The 25,265-nt window shown below is 41.5% G+C and overlaps 1 protein-coding gene across 1 annotated transcript; it reads right to left on the bottom strand.

Moving 5' to 3' along the window:
* Positions 1-708: 708 nt before the first annotated feature.
* TMEM231 (transmembrane protein 231) lies at positions 709-23,468 on the bottom strand. Its single transcript, XM_014847732.3, has 7 exons — positions 23,043-23,468; positions 22,773-22,942; positions 13,190-13,318; positions 12,710-12,853; positions 4,421-4,502; positions 3,226-3,331; positions 709-2,863 (listed from the first exon to the last, which is right to left on the bottom strand). The coding sequence occupies exons 1-7, from the start codon at positions 23,179-23,181 to the stop codon at positions 2,683-2,685; spliced, it is 951 nt and encodes a 316-aa protein (XP_014703218.1). The 5' UTR covers positions 23,182-23,468; the 3' UTR covers positions 709-2,682.
* Positions 23,469-25,265: the final 1,797 nt, after the last annotated feature.

Here is a 25,265-nt window from a genome sequence, read left to right on the forward strand (position 1 = left end):
AGATGTGTATCAGAATGCCAACAGTGATAACTTTTGGGTAGCAGATTTATAGACAACTTATTTTCTTTCGGTTACTGTAATTACACATTTTCCCTAATAGGCATTTAGAACTTACGTGGTCAGAAAGAAACAAAACTTCTTTTAAAAAGCATGAACATGAAGAGAAGGAAAGGAGATGCACGGAATTGCTTTATTAACCTTAGATGACGGGACCAAAGCCAGACTTTAGGGGCCTCTCCTGATTCAAACAGAAAGTGGATAATCATTTGGCAAAATTAGGGATCTCCCCCAACCCAAATATTGAGTAATTGTCTCAAACTCTCTGTCCTTAGCTATGGGTTACAGCTCAGTTGATAAAATCCTGGCTATTTCTCACCTTTTACCTCCTTGCAGCTACACTGTGTGATTCAGGTCCAGAAGCTACCAACATGTGATCTGTAAATAATTTGATATGCTATTCACCAGACGCAGTAGTAATTTTCCAGCCTCTGGTTTCCACAGGCCATGTGGATGCCACTGAAAACTCACATTTACTTGGGGCTGGACCAGGTGACTTTTGCCAAAGAGCTAACAAAAACTCCAAGGTCTCTGGGCAGAGCCCTGGCAAAGCAAGGCTGTTGGTGAGTAACTTGAAGAAGTGTGCGCAACCTCTGCCCTCTCCATTCTTCTCCTTCCAAACCTTTCTCCTCTAAAAAGCCACATGTAACCTTCCATTTTGAACATTTTAATTAGAAAGTTATAAAACATCATGGTTCTTTACACAAAATTTGCATTAAAATAATTTAACAAAATGCAAAGCAATGTTTATACACATCTTTAGCTATCTTTCCATATCTCATTACCTCTTTGTGATTCAAACCAGCAACCATTTTTCATTTAAATCTCAAGAAAAAATTTTTAGGCAGATAAACACCCCTACAAATTAAACTAAAGAAAACAGGTAGAGGAGCTAGTGCCAGGATATTTTTGTGCTTGAATACTTCAAAATAGCTTTGTTTCCAGAACTCTTATTTTGGTCAGCCTGGAAGAAAAGGTGCTTTGGAAATAAGAACTGAATCTCCAAGGTAAACTGAGGCATACACTGAGTGTGTTTGTGGGTGGGCATGAAGCTTGGATCACAGTGGGTATGTCCTTCCAGGGCCAATGACATTCTAGATCATAAAGCAGATCCATCCATCCTCTGAAGAAGCTGCATGCGTCCTCAGGATGAGAATGGAGAGTCAGTCTTCTGTGTACAACAGAGGCCTGTTCCAGTGGTCTCTTCTTCTGCAGACGCTCATTGAGCCATGAGGGTAATCTGGCAGGACCGCCTGTCATGCTGCTAATGGCCAAGCTGGATTGGGCTGCTTGGGCTAACATCTTCTTTATTCTGTCACTGCTGCTTGTGTGTCCTCCCCAAAGCTGCCTGCTCCAACAGGCACCCTGTTCCCTAGTCAAGGGAAACACAAGTAGCTGGGCTTCTTGCTAGCCCTCCAGATAAACTCTGTGGTTGTTGGGCAGTGGGAGCAAGCCAATACAACAACAGTTCCTCTGTCACTCACATCCTTTTCGGGAAGTCGGCGGAGGGCGGCGGGGGGCGGGGGGGGGGGGTGCTGTTAAGGAGGAGGAATGGCAAGTCTCCAGGCTGTTGGGTGAAGGCCAGAGAGAAAAGAACCTGTTGTTACAATCCTTACTTCCCCCACTGTTGCTGAGCGGATTGTGAATGAAACAGCACTTCTGACTTCAGCCTATTCCACGGGCAGAGAGAGGGCAAAAGGCAGGGCAAAGAGCCAGCCACACCAGGGCAGGGATAAGGGGCTGTTCAGCTGAGCTGATGACAGATGACTGTCTGTTAGGCCGAGGGCAGGGGGATGGTCCTAGTGTCAAGTCGCCCCCACGTACACGCACACATGTGTTCTTGAGCGCTCTTTCTCTCTCTCCAGTTCTCTAGTTAAAGGCCTCTCAGTTCTCGGAATCAAAGCTCTGAATGGGAAATTTAGATGCCCAGGAGTGGAAAGTGCTAGTATCTATCACAAGAGAGTCCTGAAAAGCGTAAAACTTGGTTTACGATAGGGGGAAGAAATGCATAACATGTTTTTCAGTTCATGAGACCAAAAGTCTTTGCTTGACCAGAGATGGGACTCTTTCCAAGATGTCTGAACTGACTGTAGTTTTCTCCTGAAATTCAGATCTCAGGCAAAAAACAAACAAACAAAAACAGGCAAATTACAGCCTTCAGGAACCCTCTGACCTTTCCACAAACTAGTCCCTGATGATTTGTTAAGTGCTTAGATGATATGGAATTTGTGTAGAGAAAAATGAGAAAGCATTGCTCTTTGTCTCTGATAGGAAAACACATATGTTGGCACGTGTCCATGGGCTCTTTTCAGAAACATCATAAGATGGCAGTTGTAGGAAGACAACAATGAGGTAATCAGGGTCCTGCTTAGTGTTTTCAGAAATGATCTTCTTTTTAAAGATTTTATTTTTTTCCTTTTTTCTCCCCAAAGTCCCCCGGTACACAGCTGCATACTCTTAGTTGTGGGTCCCTCTGGTTGTGGCGTGTGGGACGCTGCCTCAGCATGGCCTGACCAGCGGTGCACATCTGCGTCCAGAATCCGAACCGGCGAAACCCTGGGCTGCCGCAGCGGGGCACACAAACTCAACCAGTCGGCCACGGGGCCGGCCCTAGAAATGATCTTCTTAAGATAAGTGCTCCTTATACAGTTCTCCCTGGGGCATTGCTGTTACAGGGACCGTGGTGACCACCTGATTTTGAAACACAAATCTTTTGATTCTTTCAAACACCCAGAGGAAGATAAGCAGAATACTGACATATTGGATCCAGGCAAACTTGATCATTTCCCAGAATCCTGGTAGATAAGTACACACAGTTAAGGAGTCAACATACGACCTTTTCTAAAAAAATGTTAAACCAAAGTTTAGTTAGACAGAAAATGGCAAAAATGTTTCAAATACCCTTAAGATAAAAGGGATAATAAAAGATTATTAAGTCAAAAATATGGATGATTCTGACCTAGAAGAATGGCTCATAAAGAACTATGAACAGGAAATGAATTTTTTGCCTGTACGAACAGCAGACGGAGTCATCTCTGTGAGGCTACAATGCTATAGCAGATTTCCAGTCTAAGGCTTCCCACATCTGTTCCTTCTTGGGACTACTGAGGAATTCTTTTTTTCTTTTTCAAAACCAAGCTACTGTTGGCTCTTTAACAGAAAGGATATGAAATGACTTCCACGGGATAACGAATGACAGCATTAATCACAAACGGAGCTTCAGCGGCCCTTCCCACCAGCCAGATGGGGTTGGCGTCAGTCAGGATGGTGGTTACTGAAATGCAGACAATCAGGGGTTAACCCATGAAGGCTCGCTTTGGCAATAAACAATTGAGGGCTATAAAAAAGTTTTTTGACCTCTCAGACAAATTCTACACACCAGAACTCATCCCAAAGAGATAGTTCAAAAGGAAAGAGAAATTGGATGTACAAAGTTGCTTAGACATTATTTGTTAAAATAATTGTCAAAATACTTATGTTAAAAATGTGGAAATAGTCCATGTGTTCTTCTGTAATTGCTAAGTGTCTAAGCAAAGGAATACTATGCTACCAATAAAAACAATACCAATTAAAACCTTGTAGCAGCATGGGGAAAGATTTATATTATAAAGAAAATAAAAATAAATTGGATCCTAAAGCATCTCTAAACTAGGAGAGCAGCTGTACAAAAAAATCTGCATATGGACAAAGACTGGAAGGAATAAGGAAAGAAAAGTTGATTTGTAGTTTTTTTTAGTTTAGTATCAGTGTTTTTAAATTAGTTTTAAAATTCCTTTATTTTTGGAATAATGCTGCTAGAATATTAAATAACATCAGGAAGAAATACTGGAATTGGAGTCCCTTACTCATCAAATGTCTATGTAGTATCTGTAGGTAGTGTCCATGATATGTGGTTGCCAAGGAATACTTTAGATGCCTTCAGAGAAAACCTCAGACCACCAACCAGCCAGAAGTGCTGAGTCAGGCCCACGGGCTGGCCTGAGGGCCTTGCCTCTGTAAAGGATGGACACATTCTGCCTTCCAGCCAGAACCTGGGGGACTTCTATTCTTCTACTTCGATTACTAATATGGGCTAAATCACTCATATACCCTATTTCCATCTGAAAAACATGGATGGTAATTGGTCTTTGGTTTCTTTTACAGGAGTGGTAAAGGGAGCAACTCAACAAGGCTTATATTTTAAAAAAGGAAACTCATCAAGCCAGTGATGGGATAAATATGGCAATTAATCAGCACTAACTGCTGGACCATAGGAGTGAGGGGAGGAGGAGGGCATGGGTCTCCAATTCTGTTTCTCTCCAAAGCCCCCACTAACCTGGAAAGTCTTTGAGAAGTGTCTGAATGAACTCTACCCATGACTCACCATTCCTTGCCTGGTAAGCAGCAATGATGTGGGTGAGGTCATAGTCACAGGCAAAAGGGCTGGTCCCGTTGATTACCGACACCTGAGATACACGCAGGAGGATGTGGTGTGAACACCCAGACAGCTTTCCTCACCTCTTTCCACCCTCCTGCCCACCCAGATTCATCTCAGAGACCACCCTCTGACTCTTGGTGGCCTAGTCTAGCGTCAAGAATCTTTTCTTCAAGGATGAATGAACTCTCTTGCAACAATTTAAGTCATTTACTCTCAGTCTTTCCCTTTGTGTGGATGGAAACAAAGGGTCAATAACCACTTTTTACAGGTTTTAAAGCTATTTATGAAATACCCCTCTCTATTCCAATGGGAGAAATAATTCTTTTGGTTTTCTTAATAGACCATATTTTCAGCTCCTTAGTTTTTTTCTTGCTCTTCTCTCAATGATCTCTAACTTCTTTCTCTTTTAAATGTAGATACAGAAATAGGATAAAGTACAAATAGTAAGCATATAATCCTCTGAAGAAGGAAATTGCTTCTTCCCTCTAATATCATATTCCCATTGATATAAACCTTAAAATAAAAAGTGCTATGGGTTTCCAGGTAAAGACTGGATTCAGAATGCTGAGGACTTGGGGGAGGTATTAAAAATGTAAAAAAAGAGGTTCCATTCCAAGATGGCGACATAAGAGCCTCCTGAACTCACCTCCTCCTACTGACACACTGAATCTACAGCTACACATGGAGCAATTCCCTCTGAAAGAAATCCAGAAACTAGCAGAGTGATTCATAAATATTGGAAGGACAAGAAAATACACACCAGCCACGTCGAAACAGGTCTTGGCACACTGCCAAATACTGGGAGCCGCTAAGAACAAAGGCGGTGGCTTGGTTAAGATAAAGGTTTGAGAGACAAACAAGAGCTCAGGCTGGGCTGATGACAGATTCATCTCCTATGTGAGATCACTCCATCAAGACTGAGAGAGGGGGTTGTTTTATCTAATGTGCAGAAACCAACACACAGAATCAAGGAAAATGAAGAAACAGAGAAATAGATTCCAAACAAAAAAAAACAAGCAAAAACTCTAGGAATAGACCTTAATAAAATGGACATAAATGATTTACCTGATAAAGGGCTCAAAACAACAGTCATAAAAATGCTCACTGAGGTTGGGATAATAATGCATGAACAAAGTGAGAAAGGACACTACAAGAAAATCACAGGCGAATATCCTTGGTGAACACAGATGCAAAAATCCTCAACAAAATATTAGCAAACCAAGTTCAACAGTACATTAAAAGGCTCCAATACCATGATCAAGTGGGATTTATTCCAGGGATGCAAGAACAGTTCAACATCCACAAATCAATCAATGTAATATACCAAATTAACAAAATGAAGGATAGAAATCATATAATCATCTCAATAGGTGCAGAAAAATCATTTGACAAAATTCAATAGCCATTCATAATAAAAACTCTCAACATAGTAGGTATAGAGGGAATATATCTCAACATAAAAGGCCATATATGACAAGACCATAGCTAACATCATATTTAATGGTGAAAAGCCAAAAGCTTTTCCTCTAAGGTCAGGAACAAGACAAGGATGCCCACTCTTGCAAGTTTTATTCAATATAGTACTGGAAGTCCTAGCCAGAGCAATTAGGCAAGAAAAAGAAATAAAAGTCATCCAAATCAGAAAGGAAGAGATAAAATTGTCTTTATAGGCTAATGATACAATATTATATATAAAAAATCTTAAAGATGCCACCAAAAAACTGTTAAAACTAATACATGAATTCAGTAAAGTTGCAAGATACAAAATCAACATACAAAAATCAGTTGTGTTTCTATATGCTAACAATGAAGTATCAGAAAGAGAAATGAAGAAAACAATCTCATTACATTGCATCAAAAAGAATAAAATACTTAGGAATAAATTTAACCAAGGAGGTAAAAGATCTGTACGTTGAAAACTATAAAACATTGATAAAAGAAATTCAAGAATACACAATAGAAAGATATTCTGTGCTCATGGGTTGAAAAAATTAATGCTATTAAAACATTCATATTACCCAAAGCAATCTACTGATTCAGTGCAATCCCTATCAAAATTCCAAAGGCATTTTTTCACAGACATAGAAAAAACAATCTCAAAATTTGTATGGAACCACAAAAGAACCCGAATAGCCAAAGCAATCTTGAGGAAGGACAAAGATGAAGGCATCAAACTTCCTAATTTCAAACTATATTGCAAAGCTATAGTAATCAAAACAGTATGGTATTGGCATAAAATCAGACACATAGATCAATGGAACAGAACAGAGAGCCCAGAAATAAGCCCATGCATCTATGATCAATTAATTTATGAGAAAGGAGCCAAGAATCCAATGGGAAAAGCACAGTCCCTTCAATAAACAGTGTTGGGAAAACTGGACAGCCATATGCAAAAGAATGAAATTGGACCCCTATCTTACACCACACATAAAAATCAACTCAAAATGGATCAAAGACTTAAATTTAAGACCTGAAACTATAAGAAAACATAGAGGATAAGCTCCTTGACATGGGTCTTGGGAATGATTTTTTGGATTTAACACCAAAAGCACAAGCAACAAAAGCAAAGTGGGACTATGTGAAACTAAAAAGCTTTTGCACGACAAAGGAAACCATCAACAAAATGAAAAGGCAACCTACAGAACAGGAGAAAATACTTTCAAATCATGTATCTGAGAAAGGGTTAAAATCCAAAATATATAAGGAACTCACACAACTCAATAGCAAAAATAACCAAACAGGGCCGGCCCGGTGGTGCAGTGGTTAAGTTCGCACGTTCCACTTCTCAGCGGCCCAGGGTATGCCAGATCGGATCCCGGGTGAGGACATGGAACCGCTTGGCAAAAGCCATGCTGTGGTAGCCGTCCCATATATAAAGTAGAGGAAGATGGGTACAGATGTTAGCTCAGGGCCAGTCTTCCTCAGCAAAAAGAGGAGGATTGGCAGTAGTTAGCTCAGGGCTAATCTTCCTCAAAAAAAGAAACAATCTGATTAAAAAATGGGCAGAGGAACTGAATAGACATTTTCCCAAAGAAGACCTACAGATGACTAACCAATACAGGCATACCTCGTTTTATTGTGCTTCGCTTTATTGACTTCCCAGATGCTGTGTTTTTTACAAATAGAAAGTTTGTGGCAACCTTGTGTTGAGCAAGTCTACTGGCGCTATTTTTCCAACAGCATTTACTCACTTCATCTCTCTGTCACATTTTGGCAATTCTTGTAATATTTCAAATCTTTTCATTGTTATTATACTTGTTATGGTGATCTGTGATCATCGATCTCTGATGTTACTATTGTAATTGTTTTGAGACACCACAAACTGCGCCCATAAAACACTGTGAACTTAATCAATAAATATTGTGTGTGTTCTGACTGCTCCACTGACCGACTGGTCCTCCATCTCTCTCCCTCTCCTCAGGCCTCCCTATTCCCTGAGGCACAATATAGAAATTAGGGCAATTAATAACCCCACAATGGCCTCTAAGTGTTCAAGTGAAAGGAGGGGTCACACACCTTTCACTTTAAATCAAAAGCCAGAAATGATTAAGCTTAGTGAGGAAGGCCTGTCGAAAGCTGAGACAGGCTGAAAGCTAGGCCTCTTGTGCCAAACAATTAGCCAAGTTGTGAATGCGAAGGAAAAGTTCTTGAAGGAAATTACAAGTGCTACTCCAGTGAACACACGAATGATAAGAAAGTGAAATAGCCCTGTTGCTGATCTGGAGAAAGTTTGAGTGGTCGGATGGAAGATCAAACCAGCCACAACATTCCCTTAAGCCAGAGTCTAATCCAGAGCAAGGCCCTAACTCTCTTCAGTTCTGTGAAGGCTGAGAGAGGTGAGGAGGTTGCAGAAGAAATGTCTGAAGCTGGCAGAGGATGGTTATGAGGTCTAAGGAAAGAAGCCGTCTCCCGACACAGACGTGCAGGTGAAGGAGCGGGTGCTGATGGAGAAGCTGCAGCAAGTTATCCAGAAGATCCAGCTAAGATAATTAATAGAGGAGGCCACACTAAACAGCAGATTTTCAATGCAGACGAAACAGCCGTACACTGAAGAAGATTCCATCTAGGACTTTCACAGCTACAGAGGAGAAGTCAGTGTCTGGCTTCAAAGGACAGGCTCACTCTCTTGTTAGGGGCTAATGCAGCTGGTGACTTTCAGTGGAAGCCAGTGCTCATTTCCCATTCTGAAAATCCTAGGGCCCTTAAGAATTATGCTACATCTACTCCGCCTGTGCTCTATATGTAGAACAACAGAGCCTGGATGACAGCACATCTGTTTACAACATGGTTGACTGAATATTTTAAGCCCAGTGTTGAGACCTACTACTCAGAAAAAAAGATTCCTTTCAAAATATTACCCCTTAGTGACAATGCACCTGGTCACCCAAGAGCTCTGATGGAGGTATACAATGAGATTAATGTTGTTTTCATGCCTGCTAACACAACACCCATTCTGTAGCACATGGATCAAGGGGTAATTTTGACTTCAAGTCTTCTTCTTACTGTTGTTGTTATTTATTTATTTTTTGGTGAGGAAGACTGACCCTGAGCTAACATCTTTGCCAGTCTTCCTCTATTTTGTAAGTGGGATGCCTCCACAGCATGGCTTGATGAGTGGTCTGTAGGTCTGCGACTGGGATCTGAACTTGTGAACCCTGGGCCACCAAAGCAGAGTGTGCAAACTTAACCAATGTGCCACCGGGCCAGCTCCAAGTCTTATTATTTAAGAAATACATTTTGTAAGGCTATAGCTGCCAAAGATAGTGATTCCTCTGATGGATCTGGGCAAAGTAAATTGAAAACTTTCTGGGAAGAATTCACCATTCTAGATGCCAATAAGAACATTAGTGAATTATGGGAAGAGGTCAAAATATCAACATGAACAGAAGTTTGGAGGAAGTTGATTCCAGCTCTCATGCATGACTTTGAGGGGTTCAAGACTTCAGCAACTTTTTATACATAATGCAGACTTAGACTACAGTATAGTATAAACATAACCTTTATATGCACTGGGAAACCAAAAAATTCGTGTGACTTGCTTTATTGTGATATTAGCTTTATTGAGTTGGTCTAGACCCGAGCCCACAATATCTGTGAGGTATGCCTGTACATGAAGGGTGCTTAACATCACACTAATCATCAGGAAAATGCAAATCAAAACCACAATGAGGGGCCACTCCATGGCCAAGTGGTTAAGTTCACGTGCTCCACTTTGGCAGCCCGGTTCGGATCCTGGGTGCAGACATGGCACTGCTCATCAGGCCATGCTGAGGTTGCATCCCATATAGCACAACCAGAAGGACCTACAGCTACAATATACAACTATGTACTGGGGGGCTTTGGGAAGAAGAAGAAGAAAAAAAAAAGCAGACTGGCAACAGTTGTTAGCTCAGGTGCCAATCTTTAGGGGAGAAAAAAACCCACAATGAGATACTCACACCCATTAGAATGGCTGTTATAAAAAAGACAAGAGACAACAAGTCTTGGTAAAGATGTGGAGAAAAGGGACCCCTTGTTCAATGTTGGTGGGAATGTAAACTGGTGCAGCTACTATAAAAAACAGTATGGAAGTTCCTTAAAAAAATTAAAAATCGAACTACCATATGATCCAGCAATCCCACTGCTGGGTATATATCCAAAGGAAATGAAAACAAGATAGTGAAGAGATATCTGCACTCCCATGTTCTTTGCAGCATCATTCACAATAGTGAAAATATGGAAAAAAACCTAAGAGTCTGTCACTGAATGAATGAATGGATAAAGAAGATGTGATATACGTATACAATGGAATATTATTCAGACATGAAAAGAAGGGAATCTTGCCATTTGCAACAAAACGGGTGGACCTTGAGGTATATTATGCTAAGTGGAATAAGCCAGACATAAAAAGACAAATACTGCATGGTATCACTTATATGTGGAATCTGAATAAAAAGTTAAACTTATAGAAACAGAGTAGAAAAGTGCCAGGGGCTGAGGGGTGAGGGAGATAGGGAGAGTCTGATAATAGGGTATAAACTTTCAGCTAGGGGCCGGCCCCGGGGCCGAGTCGTTAAATTCATGCGCTCCGCTTTGGTGACCCAGGGTTTCACCAGTTCAGATCCTGGGCACGGACATGGCACTGCTCATCAGGCTGTGCTGAGGTGGCGTCCCACATGCCACAACTAGAAGGACCCACAACTGAAAATATACAACTATGTCCCGGGGGATTTGGGGAGAAAAAGGAAAAATAAAATCTTTAATAAACTTTCAGATATAAGATGAATAAGGTCTGAGGATCTAACATATAACATGATAACTATAATTAATAATAATGTATTGTACAATTAAAATTTACTAAGAGAGTAGAACTTTGATGTTCTCATAAATAAATGAAAAAGATAAATATGTGACGTGATGGACATGTTAATTAACTCGATGGGAGGAATCCTTTCACAACATACACATATATCAAATTATCACCATGTACACTTAAATAGTTTATCATTTTGTCAATCATACCTCAACAAAGCTGAAAAAACAAAAAACCAGCAAAGACCTTTCCCAAGCAAAAAAAAAAGTGCCATGTTAAGTTTATGTGTTACAGTCTCCCTCTTTTTTTTCAACTTAGGTTGATTACAAGCTAGGGTGACCATAAATCCTACTCCAGGTTTATATCTCTAATAACTGATAGTATCTCTCTTTTATTTTCAAATGTAGCCAAGCCCAACTTATATGGGCCCCCTTGTAATAAAATAAAGATTAGTAATGAGTAAACACATACATGTGATCTGGCCTCAGACAATTCATGGCCCTGTGACTTTCAAACTGTGGCGCTTTGGGAAAATTAATTAATCCCTGGAAGCCCCAGTCTCCTCATGTGTAAAATGAGAGCTCATTCCTTCAGCAAACCTGTCAGAGTGGGTACAATGTGCCAGGCACTGTTTCAGGCACTGGGGTGAGAGTATAGAAGATGTCAGTGCTTTCACCACTGAGGGAGACAGCAAATAAACAAGCCAAAAACATACCTTTCATATTTCAGATGAGAGTAAGAAAAGTATATCAGAGTGAGGGATGATGCAGAGAGAGGGGAATGCTATTTTAGAAAGAAGTGTCTGGGGGCTGGCCCCGTGGCCGAGTGGTTAAGTTCTTGCGCTCTGCTGCAGGCGGCCCAGTGTTTCGTTGGTTCGAATCCTGGGCGCGGACATGGCACTGCTCATCAAACCATGCTGAGGCAGCGTCCCACATGCCACAACTAGAAGGACCCACAACGAAGAATATACAACTATGTACTGGGGGGGGGGCTTTGGGGAGAAAAAAATAAAATCTTTAAAAAAAAAAAAAGAAAGAAAGAAGTGTCTGGAAGGACTGTGCTCAGGGGCACTTGAAAAGGGCCTTGAATTGTGTGGCAGAATAAGCTATGTGGATATTTGGCTAAGGGAAAGGCAGGTGCAAACGCCCTCAGGCAGGAGCTGCTTTGTGGGTCTGAAGAAGAGCAAAAAGGCCAGTATGTCTATAAAGGAGCAAGGGGAACAATGATGGGATGAGCAGCTGGAGAGCTGGGAAATGACAACTGTAGGCATCTTTTGAGGTTGCTGTGATGATTAGAGGAGACGATATAATTAAACCCCTTAACTCAGAGCTGGCATAAGTTACATGCTTAATAAACGACAGTTAGGGGCCGGCCCCGTGGCATAGTAGTTCAGCTCATGTACTCTGCTTGGGCGGCCCAGGGTTCCCAGGTTCAGATCCTGGTGTGGACCTACATACCACGCATCAAACCATGCTGTGGTGGCATCCCACATACAAAATAGAGGAAGATTGGCACAGATGTTAGCTCAGGGACAATCTTTCTCAAGCAAAAAGAGGAAGACTGGACACGGATGTTAGCTCAGGGCCAATCTTCCTCACCAAAAAAACCCCAAAATGAACAAAAAGAGAAACACGATGGTTGTTATTATTTTTCAAATGTTTTACATGAACTGAAAAAGATAACTTGAAATAAGCCATTTGTGTGTGTGTACCCAAAAACAATAAACAATTTGGTTCTTAGACAAAGATTTTTTTTCTTTCTAGATGTAAATACAGGCATATCTGTCACCATATTTTGAACTATGGCAAGAATTCCTCAGAAATCCTCTTTTATGCCACCCACAGAGAAATGCTATTTCCAACTTTCTTTTCTCCTTCTTCAAAGGATTTGATAATCACTAACATATAGAAACAAAGGAGATGAACAATAAGAAGCATTCTTACATTGTATCGAACATCTAGGCCACCATAGTGTAGAGGCTGCTTCTGCTGCAGCCTCAGGTCTCCGTTCACATATAACTGGGACCCTGGAACAGCGAAGGAGGATTGGAGAAATGCCATGCTCTGCATCACGAATGTTGACATCCTCTGAAATCATTAGAGTGAGAAACAATACCAACTTTGGTGAGATCTGAAGATCTCTGGGTTCTGAGTGTCACCTGTCTGTGGCTGAAGCCTAATAGTCCCTCATACACCTGGGTTAGCTATGCAGGAAGCACTCTGCCGAACACCCTTTATGCTATTAATAGCTCATATATATTAATACGACACCAGTGAAAAACATTTAATTTGCTTCAGTTAAATCCCAAATTACACCTCAGAAAAGAGCCTTCTACAGTGTGGGTTTTCCTAGAAACAGAATGAGTGCTCTGTTCTTTAAAAGACAAAAGGGAGAGGAAGGGCTTCCCTCAGGAATTGACTCACGTGCAATTGGTAGGAGAAAGTCAAGATGAGCTGCACAGCAACAACGTGCTCCGTGGACTGCAGGGGTAGCTCCAGTTTAAAATGTAACACGTCCATCTTCCCATCCTGGTTCCTGTCTTCTTCTCTAGTCTAGGAAACCCAAAGAGGCCCAGTGACCCTGGTCCTTAATAAGTCGGGAAATATCCATATCACTGTTGTACATACACATGATCCATTGTTCTGCCATACACAGGTACTCTCTCTCTCATAGAAAAAAAAAAGAGAAACATAAATAGGTAGAAGTGGATCAATACTGGGGAAAGAGAGACAGTGTGCATGGCCCCTGAACTTCATACTTGCGCTTCTCAACTATTCAAGGGCCAAAATGAACAGCAACTGGAAGTGGCAGTAACAATATACATCAGGATGGCATTTTTCTTTTTCAGTTGTCTCATTTGATCTCTTGTTTGTTTTGTTGCTGGGATTTTCTTTTTTATAGATGAGCCAGAGTTTGTACAGAAAATTTAAATAGCACATTACAATTGTCCTCTACTTGTCTAGAAGTCAACTTTTTAAAATAGAAAAAAAACTCATACTAATCATTACACTTTCCCCAAAACGACTCAGCAGAAAAACACCAAGCTCTATTTATATCTTCTTTAACCACAAGCATCTTTGCTTCAGATTCTCATTGTTGGACCTCATCTCATCACTGATGTCAGGACTTTAAAGCCAAGTGCATCTTTTAGTACAAATCAATAAAATGAAAAAGGAAGCTAAGTAAAATTGGTAAGGCATTAAAACGACACAGATACTCTATAAATTATGGACATGAAAGTACGGATAGCAGAGATCTGAAGAAGGAAAAAGACAAATTACAGCTCATAAAAAAACAGTGGTATCCAGTTTTGCCATCCATAATCTTGCCTCCTAGTGATCCTAAAATGACTAGGAGGAAAGGATGGTTCCTGAAATGTGATACTGCTGACACGATTCCTTGGCACAACACTGGATTTTCTTGCTACAACTGATCCTTTCCCACTGTAGGTTCCCAGAAGGATTCTACTATGCTATATCAACATCCCCATCTGAATTCTCCATCTACTGATTCATTTTGCTTTCCACCAACACCATTATGTGAGGAAGAGATCTTTGTTCTTTTTCAGGCTAATAAGGTCTTTTGAGATGGAGATATCTCAGTTTTCAGAACCTTTCAATCATTTTTTCCTTCTAGACAATAATGTCCTTATCCTAGGCCTAGCTATGGAGAAAACTACCCTTCTCTTCTGTTGGATACTATTTTTTTCTGTCCTGTTTCATCAGCTCCGCAGGTGCAGGGGAGGGCTATCTGCTACCACGGCTGATGATCAAGTTACAGAGGCGATTACGTATTAGCAATTATGAGCAGGATGGAAAAGAGGCTGCCTTGTCTTCCTGTGAATTTTCTTCAGTTGGTATCTGGGAAGACTTGGAAGACAAAGTCGGGTTAACTCTCTGTAGTGGATCCATGCCTTCTGGACCTTTAGGGTTGGACAGGAAGACAAAGATCAAATGTCTCAACTTGCAAGAAAGGACAGTGGTCAGGAGGAAATTGCCAGAAGAATTCAGACTCCAACACAGTGGCGGGGGGAGAGAAAGGCATTTCATTTGATCTTTACAATAAGCCTAAGGTAAGCAAAGCAAGTATTATCCCGATTGTATAGATGAGAAAATTGAGGCTCACAGAGGTTAAGGGATTTATTGGGTATGGCGAGTAATGGTAAAGACAGAATTTGAAATCATGCCTTTGACTTCAAATCTGGTCCTCTTTCCAGGACTAAAATGTCCATACTCAAAAAAAAAAAAAAAAAAACCAAAGAGAAGATGTTGGGTAGGACAGGACAAATCTTTTTGTAAAACATCAGCATCAAAAGTACCAGCGTAAGTCTGTATACTTGTTCATGTACACACTTTTATTCCAAGTTCACAGAGAACAGAGATCTGGCACGGCACTGCCATTAGTGTCTACTTGTTAAATTCACTCATTAATTTGTCAAGGATTTTTTGAGGACCTACTATGTGCTAGGCACTGTTTCAGGTGCTGGGAACAATGGCAAACAAAATAGACAAAGTCCCCACTCAAATGGAGCTGACATTCCTGGCCAGGGAGGCAGAAAATAAATCAATAAACAAACAGATATCAGGTGGTGATAAGTGCCACAAAGAAAAATGAAGCAGACTAAAATTAGAGAATGACAAGGTAGACTTTTACAGAAATTTTTACAGAGAATATTCAGGAAGACCTAACTGTCAGAGACCTGAATGAAGTGAGGTGACAAGGCACAGAAATATCTGGGGAAAGAGTGATCCAGGCTAACAAAGTGCATGTGCTCTGAGTAAAAGCGGGTGAGTGTTTGAGAGAGTGCGGCGAGGCCAGTGCAGCTGAGCAGACTGAGACAGAGGTGGTGGAGGATGACGGCCAGGAGAGAGCTGTGAGGGTAAGCGATGATGCAAACGGTGCATCCCCCATAATGACCTATCACCAAGGTCGACTCCCTCCCACAGGGCTGACGAGGTGGGCTACATTTGTTATCACTTGGACTACTGATGAAATCAATTACTTAATGCCATTTGGTTCAAATCAGGCTTAACACATGTGCAACAGCCATAAAGGTAGGCAATCAAACAGCTAATACTTATTTAACACAAGCTCAAAGTTAGTATCTAAAATCCAATGGGTGTATCTGGCTAAGAGAATTCATAAATCACACCATCACCTTATTTTTATAAGGTATCTGTGCAACTTGGAACAATTTTTATATCCAGTGATTGTCTCATCTGATCTCTGTGCATACCCCAGGAGAGAAGTATTATTACCAATAATAATAATTAGAAAGGTAGATACTATCATGCTCTTTATATAGATAGTTACATTGAGGCTGAAAGAGGGTATGGAACCCCATGACAGAACTGGGGCTAGGTTCTAGGTTTGCTGACTCCTGATTCAGTGCTCCTTCTATAACAGCCTACGAGAACCCTAATTTAAAAGATTTCTGGTGGTTAAAGCAGGATAAGGCTTTACAGGTATGTGTGAAATCAATACTAATATACTAGGCATTGTTGGATTTACTCAACGCCTATCAGTGCACCTGTATCAATCAGGGTCCAACCAGGAAAACAGAAACTAAACAGCGATTTTAACAGAATTTAGTATAGGAAATAATTGGTAATACAGGTATTAGAGGACAAAGGGAATGCTGTGCTAACACAGAGAAGGTGCCTGCAGGAAGCAGCTCCCGTGCCTAGGGCTGGAGAAGAAAGGGAAGAGGTTGGCATTCCCTTAAGGAGCTGGGACTCAGACCTCAAGAAGGGAGTGCTGCTCAGCTAGTGCTGGCACCTCTGGAGCTTGCAGGAAAAACCCGCAAGAGGGAATCGATAAGGCTGAAGGAAAGACTCCTTCCTGTTTGCATCACCCCGACAATGATTCTTCACCGTGGGAGCAGCCACTGGTAGCAGTTTCCAGTTTTTTTCCACTCCCAGAACAAGGCTCATCATGCCTCCTACTGGCAGAGCCTAACAGGGAGCCAGTGGGCAAAGGAGAATGTGGTTTTCAGCATCTCAGTGTGAGCATCACAAAGCAGAGTATGAGAGGGTGTGTTTGGAGCTAACACAAGACCTCATAACAGCACACCATCTGACTGTAAGAGCAGCTGTAAATTTAAGGAGAGCCATTGTTTCCGGAGTGCCCTGACTTGCAACATTTTTTCCACCATGGATTCTATAGTATCTGATGGTTTGTTGGAATTTTGTTTGGTTTCTGTTTGTTTTCAATCTTTTGAGTCACTATTCTCTTATTAAAGGTTAATTTTCTATTTTATACCAGTGTCCATTTTACCATATATCTGTCATCATTGGGTGTTCCATTTTTTCTTTTTATGCTGAAAATTCTCTTTGGCAGTCTTAGGGTCTGTAGCAAAGCAGGGATCACTACTTCATGGCTCTTAGACTCATCAAATCCTTGCTACCTGTATTTCAATGAATCTAAGGTACCATCAATTGTAAACTGCACCATTATTTTATATTCCTGTAAGACAGAAAAAATATTTCCAATTAAACTATGACACAATGCTTTCCAATCAGAGTATTTTGTACTTATTGAAGGAGCTTTTAGACTTAAGCATATTTATATCAGATATCATATTTCTGCACATACAAAAATATAAGCAAAATAAATTGATCCAGGGATTCCCAAAACTTCTTTACATTGATTCTTTTGAATCACTTTTTGACTCAGTGATATCCGAACTATTCTATGTAATTTTGTCCTTTGTGCCATCAAGCACATTGATTATAAAGCATTTTAAAATACAATCCATAAAGGGAGCTAAAATCCGTTGGTCTAGGCTCTTAAGCAGGCTTTAAAATTGCGTAGAGCTAGCCTATTTTTAAATGCCTCTTGAACCTTCCCCTACCTGCTCTCCATTGGGTTCTTAGGGGTTAAAACAGTGTTTTACTATCTTACTATTTTGTCAATTATACCTCAATAAAGCTGAAAACAACAACGTTTTACTATCGTCTCTGGGGTTTTCTTTCAAGTTGCTGATGTCCCTTCTGCAAGTTTTGGTGCTGGCACGTTTGACGTTTGCACATGTGTAGGCAATGAGGACTATGCCAAACCTGTCTCTTGTCGAACAGCTATTAGAGGACACCACAGACAGGAAGACACAGTCTGTTTCTCTTGGAGATAATTCCACGTCAGTATATAGAGATCCATTTCATTAAAAAAATAGCTATGGGGGCTGGCCCCGTGGCCGAGTGGTTAAGTTCGCGCGCTCCGCTGCAGGCGGCCCAGTGTTTCGTTGGTTCGAATCCTGGGTGCGGACATGGCACTGCTCATCAAACCATGCTGAGGCGGCGTCCTACGTGCCACAACTAGAAGGACCCACAACGAAGAATATACAACTATGTACCAGGGGGCTTTGGGGAGAAAAAGGAAAAAATAAAATCTTAAAAAAAAAAAAATAGCTATGTAACATTCCACTGGGTAAATGTACCACAATTTCTTTAATGAGTCTTCTATTGCTATGTAGGTTGTTTACAATCTTTTGATATTACAAACAATGCTGCAATAAGCAACTTTTTATATGTCATTTCACCTATGTGCACAAACCTTAGGATACCTTACTAGAAGGAGAAGTAGGCACATGCATAAGTAATTTTGCCAATATGGACAAACAGTCCTTCAAAGAGGTTGTACCAATCTACACTCCTACCAGTGATATATAGGAATGTGTTGCTTAATGACAGAAATATGTTCTGAGAAATGTGTCCTCAGGTGATTTCGTCATTGTGTGAATCTCACAGAGTGTATTTACACAAACCTAGACAGTATAGCTTACTATACACCTAGGCTAGATGGTGCTAATCTCATGGGACCACAGTTGATGGTGTATGCAGTCAATCGTTGACTGAAATATCGTTATATGCAGCACACAACTGTACAGGAATGCTTACATGCTTCCTTATGTCTTGCCCACAATGTCACCAAACTTGTATTTTTGCAAATTTGATAGATAAAAAATGGTATCTCAATGTACCCTTAATTTGCATTTCTCTAATTATGAGTGAGATCTCATATGTTTAAGAGTTATGTTTCCTTTTCTAGAAACTATTCATATTCTTTGTCATTTCTCTATTAGGTACTTGGTGTTTTAACTACTGATCTGCAAGCACTTTGTTTGGAAAATTAGCCCTTTACAGTGACACAAATGGTAAAACATTTTTCCTAGTTATAACTGTATTTTGACTTTGCTTATGGTTTTCAGCACGCCAGTAATTTTTAAAATTATTTTTATATAGTTGTATTTATCAAAAATGTTTCTTTTACAGCTTCTGGATTTTATGTCATACTTAGAACGGCCTTTCCTACTCCAAGATATAAAAGCTTTCGCTCATCATTTGTTTCCATACTTTAATGATTTCATATTTTAAATGTAATTTTGATTTATCTGGACTTTAATTCTGGTGTACCATCTGAGGACTGACTTCATCTTTACTTTTTCCAGATGGCTTCCCAGTTGTCCCAACACCATTTTATTGTCATCTTTCCACACGGATTTTAAATGCCACTTTTGTCATATGTGTCCATTTCCATATTTTCTATACAAGTCCCCAAACCACACTGCTTTACTTATTACAACTTCAAGGTATAGTTTAATATCTGGTAGTGCTATTCTTCTTGTATAATCCTTCTTTTTCTCCTAGAATTTTTATTTTTCCATATGTCTCTCTTTCCCCCCAAATTATGTTTTCATTGAGATTGCATTAAAATTATCGACGTATTCAGGGAGAACAGACATCTTTACGATGTTGAATTTTCCTAGCCAAGAACATGACATAAATTATCATCTTTTTCTTTTCTCTTTTGTGTCTTTCAGCACTCTTTTAAAGTTTTATTCCTACGCATCTTGTGCATTTCTTCAGTTTGTTCCCAAGTAGTTTCTCTTTTGGGGTGCTACTGAGGTCTGTACTTCCACTGCCTCTCCTCATTTTTTGTATCTCATGATTTCAAACTATTCTCAAACCAAAAGCTCAGCCAGGCAGGAAGCAAATCATTTACTGAGAAAGACTGTAGATAAGAAGGCCATACATTACTTATAGACACTGGCCTAGAATGAAGGGGGAAAGAAGACTAAGAAAAAGGAGCTTTGGTTTGGTGTTTTACAGTATTAAATTAGGCAGTATGAAAGAGGATTAATGGTTCCGGGCAACAAAAAACATAAGAGGTAGTCTTGGCTTCATAGATTTAAAATCGGAATCCACACACACCAGAAGCGGGGGGAACATGGGCAGTGCTCTCAGGGGAGCAGTTTCTGGTTACAGAGATAAGAGGCTAACTAGCAGTCCAAGTGGGGAGCCAAACAGTTGTGGTGGATCAACAAGTGAAAAGAACCAATGAATGAAACCTCATGCTATTTCCCTGTTTTCACGATTATACTAAGTTTTCATGATTATTTCTTAGACTCAAGTAACCAGAAGAGTATGATAGAGAGCGATATACAAATGTAAAGTAAAAGTTGCTACTAAAAATTTAAGACAGGGAATTCTAACCTAAAGTAAAACTAAGTTAATTTTTTGTTTATTTGGAATAAAAAAAACCTTTTGTTTCCGCTTTTGGAAAGGAAACACATGCACACGGAACACCAGAAGTACACTGGGTATACAATGAAAAGCAAGCATACCTCAGCACTGGCCTCTCATCCACTCACCCTTCCCCAGAGGTATTATAATCTCAAACAGGAATAAAAATGAGCAACATGTCATGATTCGTGAGGAGCTATTCAAAGAAATCTGTCTCCTACTCCAATTCTATTTTTAAAATCAATTTAAAAGACCTAAGCGCTTAAAGAATCAAATTGTTCAACCATATCTGTTACAAAAAACAGACTTCCACTCCCATAACAAATATTTTAATCTCATTTATCTGGTTATTTAGAAATGTATTTCCATGTCTTAAACAACATTTGAAGTGGCACTTCTTGATTTCTCAGTTTCAGGCATTCTTTCTTGACTTGACTTCCCACAAGGAAAGATGAAGATTTAGTTTTCTTTCCCTCACCTCCCACTAGCCCCCAACACAGACACAGACAGACAGACAGACACACACACACCCTTCCCATCTCCTTTTGTTTAGTCAATATTCAGTGTCCACATAATTATGACTACGTAAATCCCATTCACAACTCTGATTACTTTTCCTTTCTCACTTTTCCTTCCTTTTTATTTCTCTGGAGTTAATAATTATTTTATTTGCTTGCTTAGTTTTCTATGTACTTACACAATTTCAACAAACAGCTTCTATTCCAATTCCTCACAATTTAATGGTTAAAGGTGTAAGATTTATTCAAAATCTTGCTCACTGAAATATGCTAATAGTGAAAAAGTAAAAGCAAATCAAATATCCATCAAGAGGGAACTGATTAGATCCATTACAGGTTTTCCATGTCATGAAATACTTTGCAGACCTTAAAAAGGCTAAGGTTAGGGGGCCGGCCCTGTGGTTGAGTGGTTAAGTTTGCACGCTCCACTTTGGAGAGCCCAGGTTGCCGGTTAGGATCCTGGGTACAGACATGGCACTGCTCATCAAGCCATGCTGTGGTGGCATCCCACAGAGAGGAACAAGAATGACTTACAACTAGGATATACAACTATGTACTGGTGCTTTGAGGAGAAAAAAAAAAAAGGGAAGATTGCCAACAGATGTTAGCTCAGGGCCAATCTTCCTCACCAAAAAAAGAAAAGAAAAAGAAAAGCTAGGATATTTAAAAAAGAATAAGGTTAAATGTATTGATACACATACCAAACTGAGCCTTTTTTTAAAGATTTTTTTTAATTAATTCTATTTATTTATTTATTTATTTTGAGGATGATTAGCCCTGAGCTAACTACTGCCAATCCTCCTCTTTTTGCTGAGGAAGACTGGCCCTAGATAACATCCGTGCCCATCTTCCTCTACTTTATATGTGGGACGCCTACCACAGCGTGGCGTGCCAAGCGGCGCCATGTCCGCACCCGGGATCCGGGCCAGCGAACCCAAGGCCGCCAAAGCAGAGCGTGCAAACTTAACCGCTGCACCACTGGGCTGGCCCCCAAACTGAGCCTTTAATTTTATGCCTTTCTGTATGCCTGTAACTCTAATACTTTACAATGAGCATGCATTTTTATAATCAGAAAAAAAAAAGAAAACTTAAAGAATCAGAAAAAAACTAATCTGAATCATAGTTTGTTTGTAGTTACTCATATAACAATCAGAATTAATTTTTTTTCATGTTATTTAGTTGCTGGAAAAAAGTCTGAATTTCTTTTTCTTTAGCTACACAAGCTTGGCTTGTAGGCCAGTCATCTCAGAGATGTGTAGAGATTCAACTTTGGAAAAAGGAAAACCAGAATTTTCATACTTCTGAAGGAAAACGTTTTCAGAAAATGAGCGGAAAGGGATGACGGTAAAGGAAGCACTCACTTATCCTGAACCAAAGACTACATTACAGACAGTAACATGCTTCCTTTTCGTCCTGGACAGCTGCAGGATGCAGCATCTAATGAGACAAGCGCAGGGACTGGGCCGCGCGACATTCTGGGGAGGTGGCGGAACCAATCAGCGCCTTGGCCTCCATCTGCATAAAAACGCCTACCCCTCGCGTTCCCACCCTGTGGCGACTCACAACTGCGGCGACACGATGGGGTTCTAACAGGAATACTGCTCGGCCTTCAGGACTCACGAACTTCCCCGACCACCCTTCCATCAGGCCAAGCCCACGGAGATGACGGGGCCAGAGACGGGGTGTCCCCAGTCTCCTGGACTCTGTGTCAAGACGCAGACACTGACAGCAGTGGCCAACCTTCTTGGGGTTGGGGACGGCTTGGAGAAGTTGAATGACACAAGCGACTGTATCCCCCAAGGAAATTAAACATGCTCAGGCCAACGAGCCTGGGCACACAACTTGCGTGGGTTCACGAAGCCTTAAGCCCCACGCTGGGGTCCCCGCGGCTGAGGCCGGGCAGCTCGCCACCCCTCTCCCCCCGCCCAGTCCCGGGGGGCTGCTCGACAAGGGCGGGAACCACGCACCGAAACGAGCGGGACGCGCAGGTGATCCCCCTGCAGCCGGTTGAAGGCGGGGAACGTGCTCCAGGCGAGAAAGCCGTCGCGCTCGGGTCCCAGCAGGGCCACGAGCAGCACCTGGTGCTGGAAGTGCACAGTCGGCTGCTCCTCGTAGCTGCTCCGCTTTAGCCAAAACCCTGAGGTAAAGAGGGCGGTAGGGCGGTGGGGAGGAAGTCAGGAAGGCCGGCCAGGGCGCCGCGGAGAGCCGTGCCGCGCACCGGCCGGGGGCAGGCTCACCGTGGCTCCGGAAGGCCACCAGCAGCGGCGGGATGTAGGTGAGCGCGGCGGCCAGCAGCAGGAACAGCGCGGCCTTAGAGCAGAGCCCCGCGCGGTAACCGCGCTCGGCCGGGTGGGAGTAGAGCTCGTAGAGCGCCATGAGCGCCCCGCGGAGTCGCCCCGCGCGCTGGGGACCTCTCCGCGGTTCGAGAGGAACGACTAAGTTTGGCTTCTCCTAGTTGCCATAGCCGTGGTCTCCACGGCAACCGACGGCGCAGGGAAAGGAACCAATAGCAAGGAAGCGGGGCCACGGTAGGGGCGGGGCTGGCGGGGGCGGCTCCCGCTGGTGGACGCTCGACCTGCTTTACGTGTTACGCACGTTTCCCTAAAGGCTGAGTGGTAATAGATTGTTTCTGTGCACCAAAATTGTAGAGGTCGCCCGTGTTAACACTTGTGTAAAATAAGGTTTTCATTAAAAGTTGCCTTAAAGCAAATACCCGTTTATGTGTCATCTCTTAATCCCCGGTGTAGTCTAACCAGCCACAGCACACCCTACATTGGAGGAAAACACACAGAACATAAATGTGGCCGTGGTCCTGGACCTGGTCCTGGGCTAAGACCAAAGCCAGGTCCCTTTGTCTCCAAAGTTTCTGTTGCTTTCACTCTACTCCATGACAGGACAAACACGGAAACAGGACACAAATCTCGCAGCTCTTCGTGGGATAAATGATAATTACTACATAGCTCTCTCTGCTATACTTTGTTACCGTTTATTGGGTACAAGCTTCCCCGGTTTTAGGGGAAGCTACGGTCCTCCCCAAAGATAACACTTGCTTATCACTTAATTGAATGCTTCCAACCCTCGCCTCCCCCAAACCAGTATTTGGAACACGGCAGAAGGATTTTCTCTTTACCGTGGTTCACAGCCCGTTCTTCATCAAAAGGCCCTGAAGGATCACCCTGCAGTGCCAAGAGATAGTGTGAGATTTGTGCTCGGAGTGGAGTCCCGCAGTCGATGTCCCCCTCGTTTTGTTTTGTTTTGTTTTGTTTTTTGAGGAAGATTAGCCCTCAGCTAACATCCGCCACCAATCCTCCTCTTTTTGCTGAGGAAGAGTGCCCCGAGCTAACATCTGTTCCCATCTTCCTCTATGTTATATGTGGGCGCCTGCTACAGCGTGGCTTGATAACCTTACACACCTGGGATCTGAACCTGCCAACCCTGGGTTCAGATCCCTCCGAAGCGGAGCGCTCAAACCTATCCGCTATGCCACCAGGCAGCCCGATGACCCTATTTTGAAGGCAACCTAAAAGTGGTTTTTAGATGAAGAGAACAGCTGAGATCCTAACAACACAAACAGAGAGAGGTCGAGACCTGCCCATTTGGAAAAACTATCCAGGGTTCTTACCATAGTCCAAGGCGACAATGTCATCAGCCATAAGATGCTTTTGACATATCCAGTCCAGTACTGCTCATTCCCGATTTAAAGCTTTTCTGGGATGGCAACACAGCTCTTAAATACAGGAATTGTTAGGCTTAAATCTATGTTATGATTCTGACATTATATTGTATCTCTGCTTTAAGTGGATGAGTTTCATTTATTTAAATAACCATTAAAACAAGATTCTAGGATAAATGGTTCTACTGTTGTATCCTGAGGGTGGCTCTATTCTGAGGAAGGAGGTGTTTGCTCCAAAGCGCCTCCTTTCAGCAGAAGGGAACACACACTAACTAGTGTCACTCGGTCACTTCTGAAACAGAGGGAAGTGACTGTTAAGGATGTAGGCGTATTGGGAGGGCAAAACGGGTGATTAGGCTCACATGTGAGGGGATGGACTATAATTAGTTTTCGGGTGGTGAACATGATGTAATCTACACAAAACTTGAAATATATTATGATGTACATCCAAAAATAAATAAGTTAATTAATTAAAAAACAAAACAAAAAGGAATCTAGGTGTATGAAGTGCTTCAGCCTCCCCTGAAATGCCAGGAGCTTTGCCAAAGTATTTAATAATAATGGATACTAATGTTTACTCTTTGTCTCCATGATTTGAGGAAGCTAGTCTGTGTCTTTAATTCTTTAAGAGAGAATATTGGATTTTTAAAAAAATGCTAAAGATCTGTGTATGTTGTATCATTTTCACACATTCATGACTGAGAACTGACTTCTCAGTTTCCATAATTTTCTTGTTTCCTACAATTTATCTCCAAGATCAAAGAGAGTTGTTCTCTTAAAACTACAC

The sequence above is a fragment of the Equus asinus genome, chromosome 28 (assembly GCF_041296235.1).
Source record: "Equus asinus isolate D_3611 breed Donkey chromosome 28, EquAss-T2T_v2, whole genome shotgun sequence".
In the NCBI taxonomy this organism is placed as follows: Eukaryota; Metazoa; Chordata; class Mammalia; order Perissodactyla; family Equidae; genus Equus; species Equus asinus.

Excerpts from the sequence above, each read along its gene's own strand:
- TMEM231 (XM_014847732.3), bottom strand. The coding sequence starts at position 23,181 with ATGGCGCTCTACGAGCTCTACTCCCACCCGGCCGAGCGCGGTTACCGC. Across the intron at positions 22,943-23,042 it reads GGTGGCCTTCCGGAGCCACG|GGTTTTGGCTAAAGCGGAGC; the intron begins GTGAGCCTGCCC and ends TCTTTACCTCAG. Across the intron at positions 2,864-3,225 it reads TATCCCGTGGAAGTCATTTC|TTATCTACCAGGATTCTGGG; the intron begins ATATCCTTTCTG and ends AACTGTGTGTAC.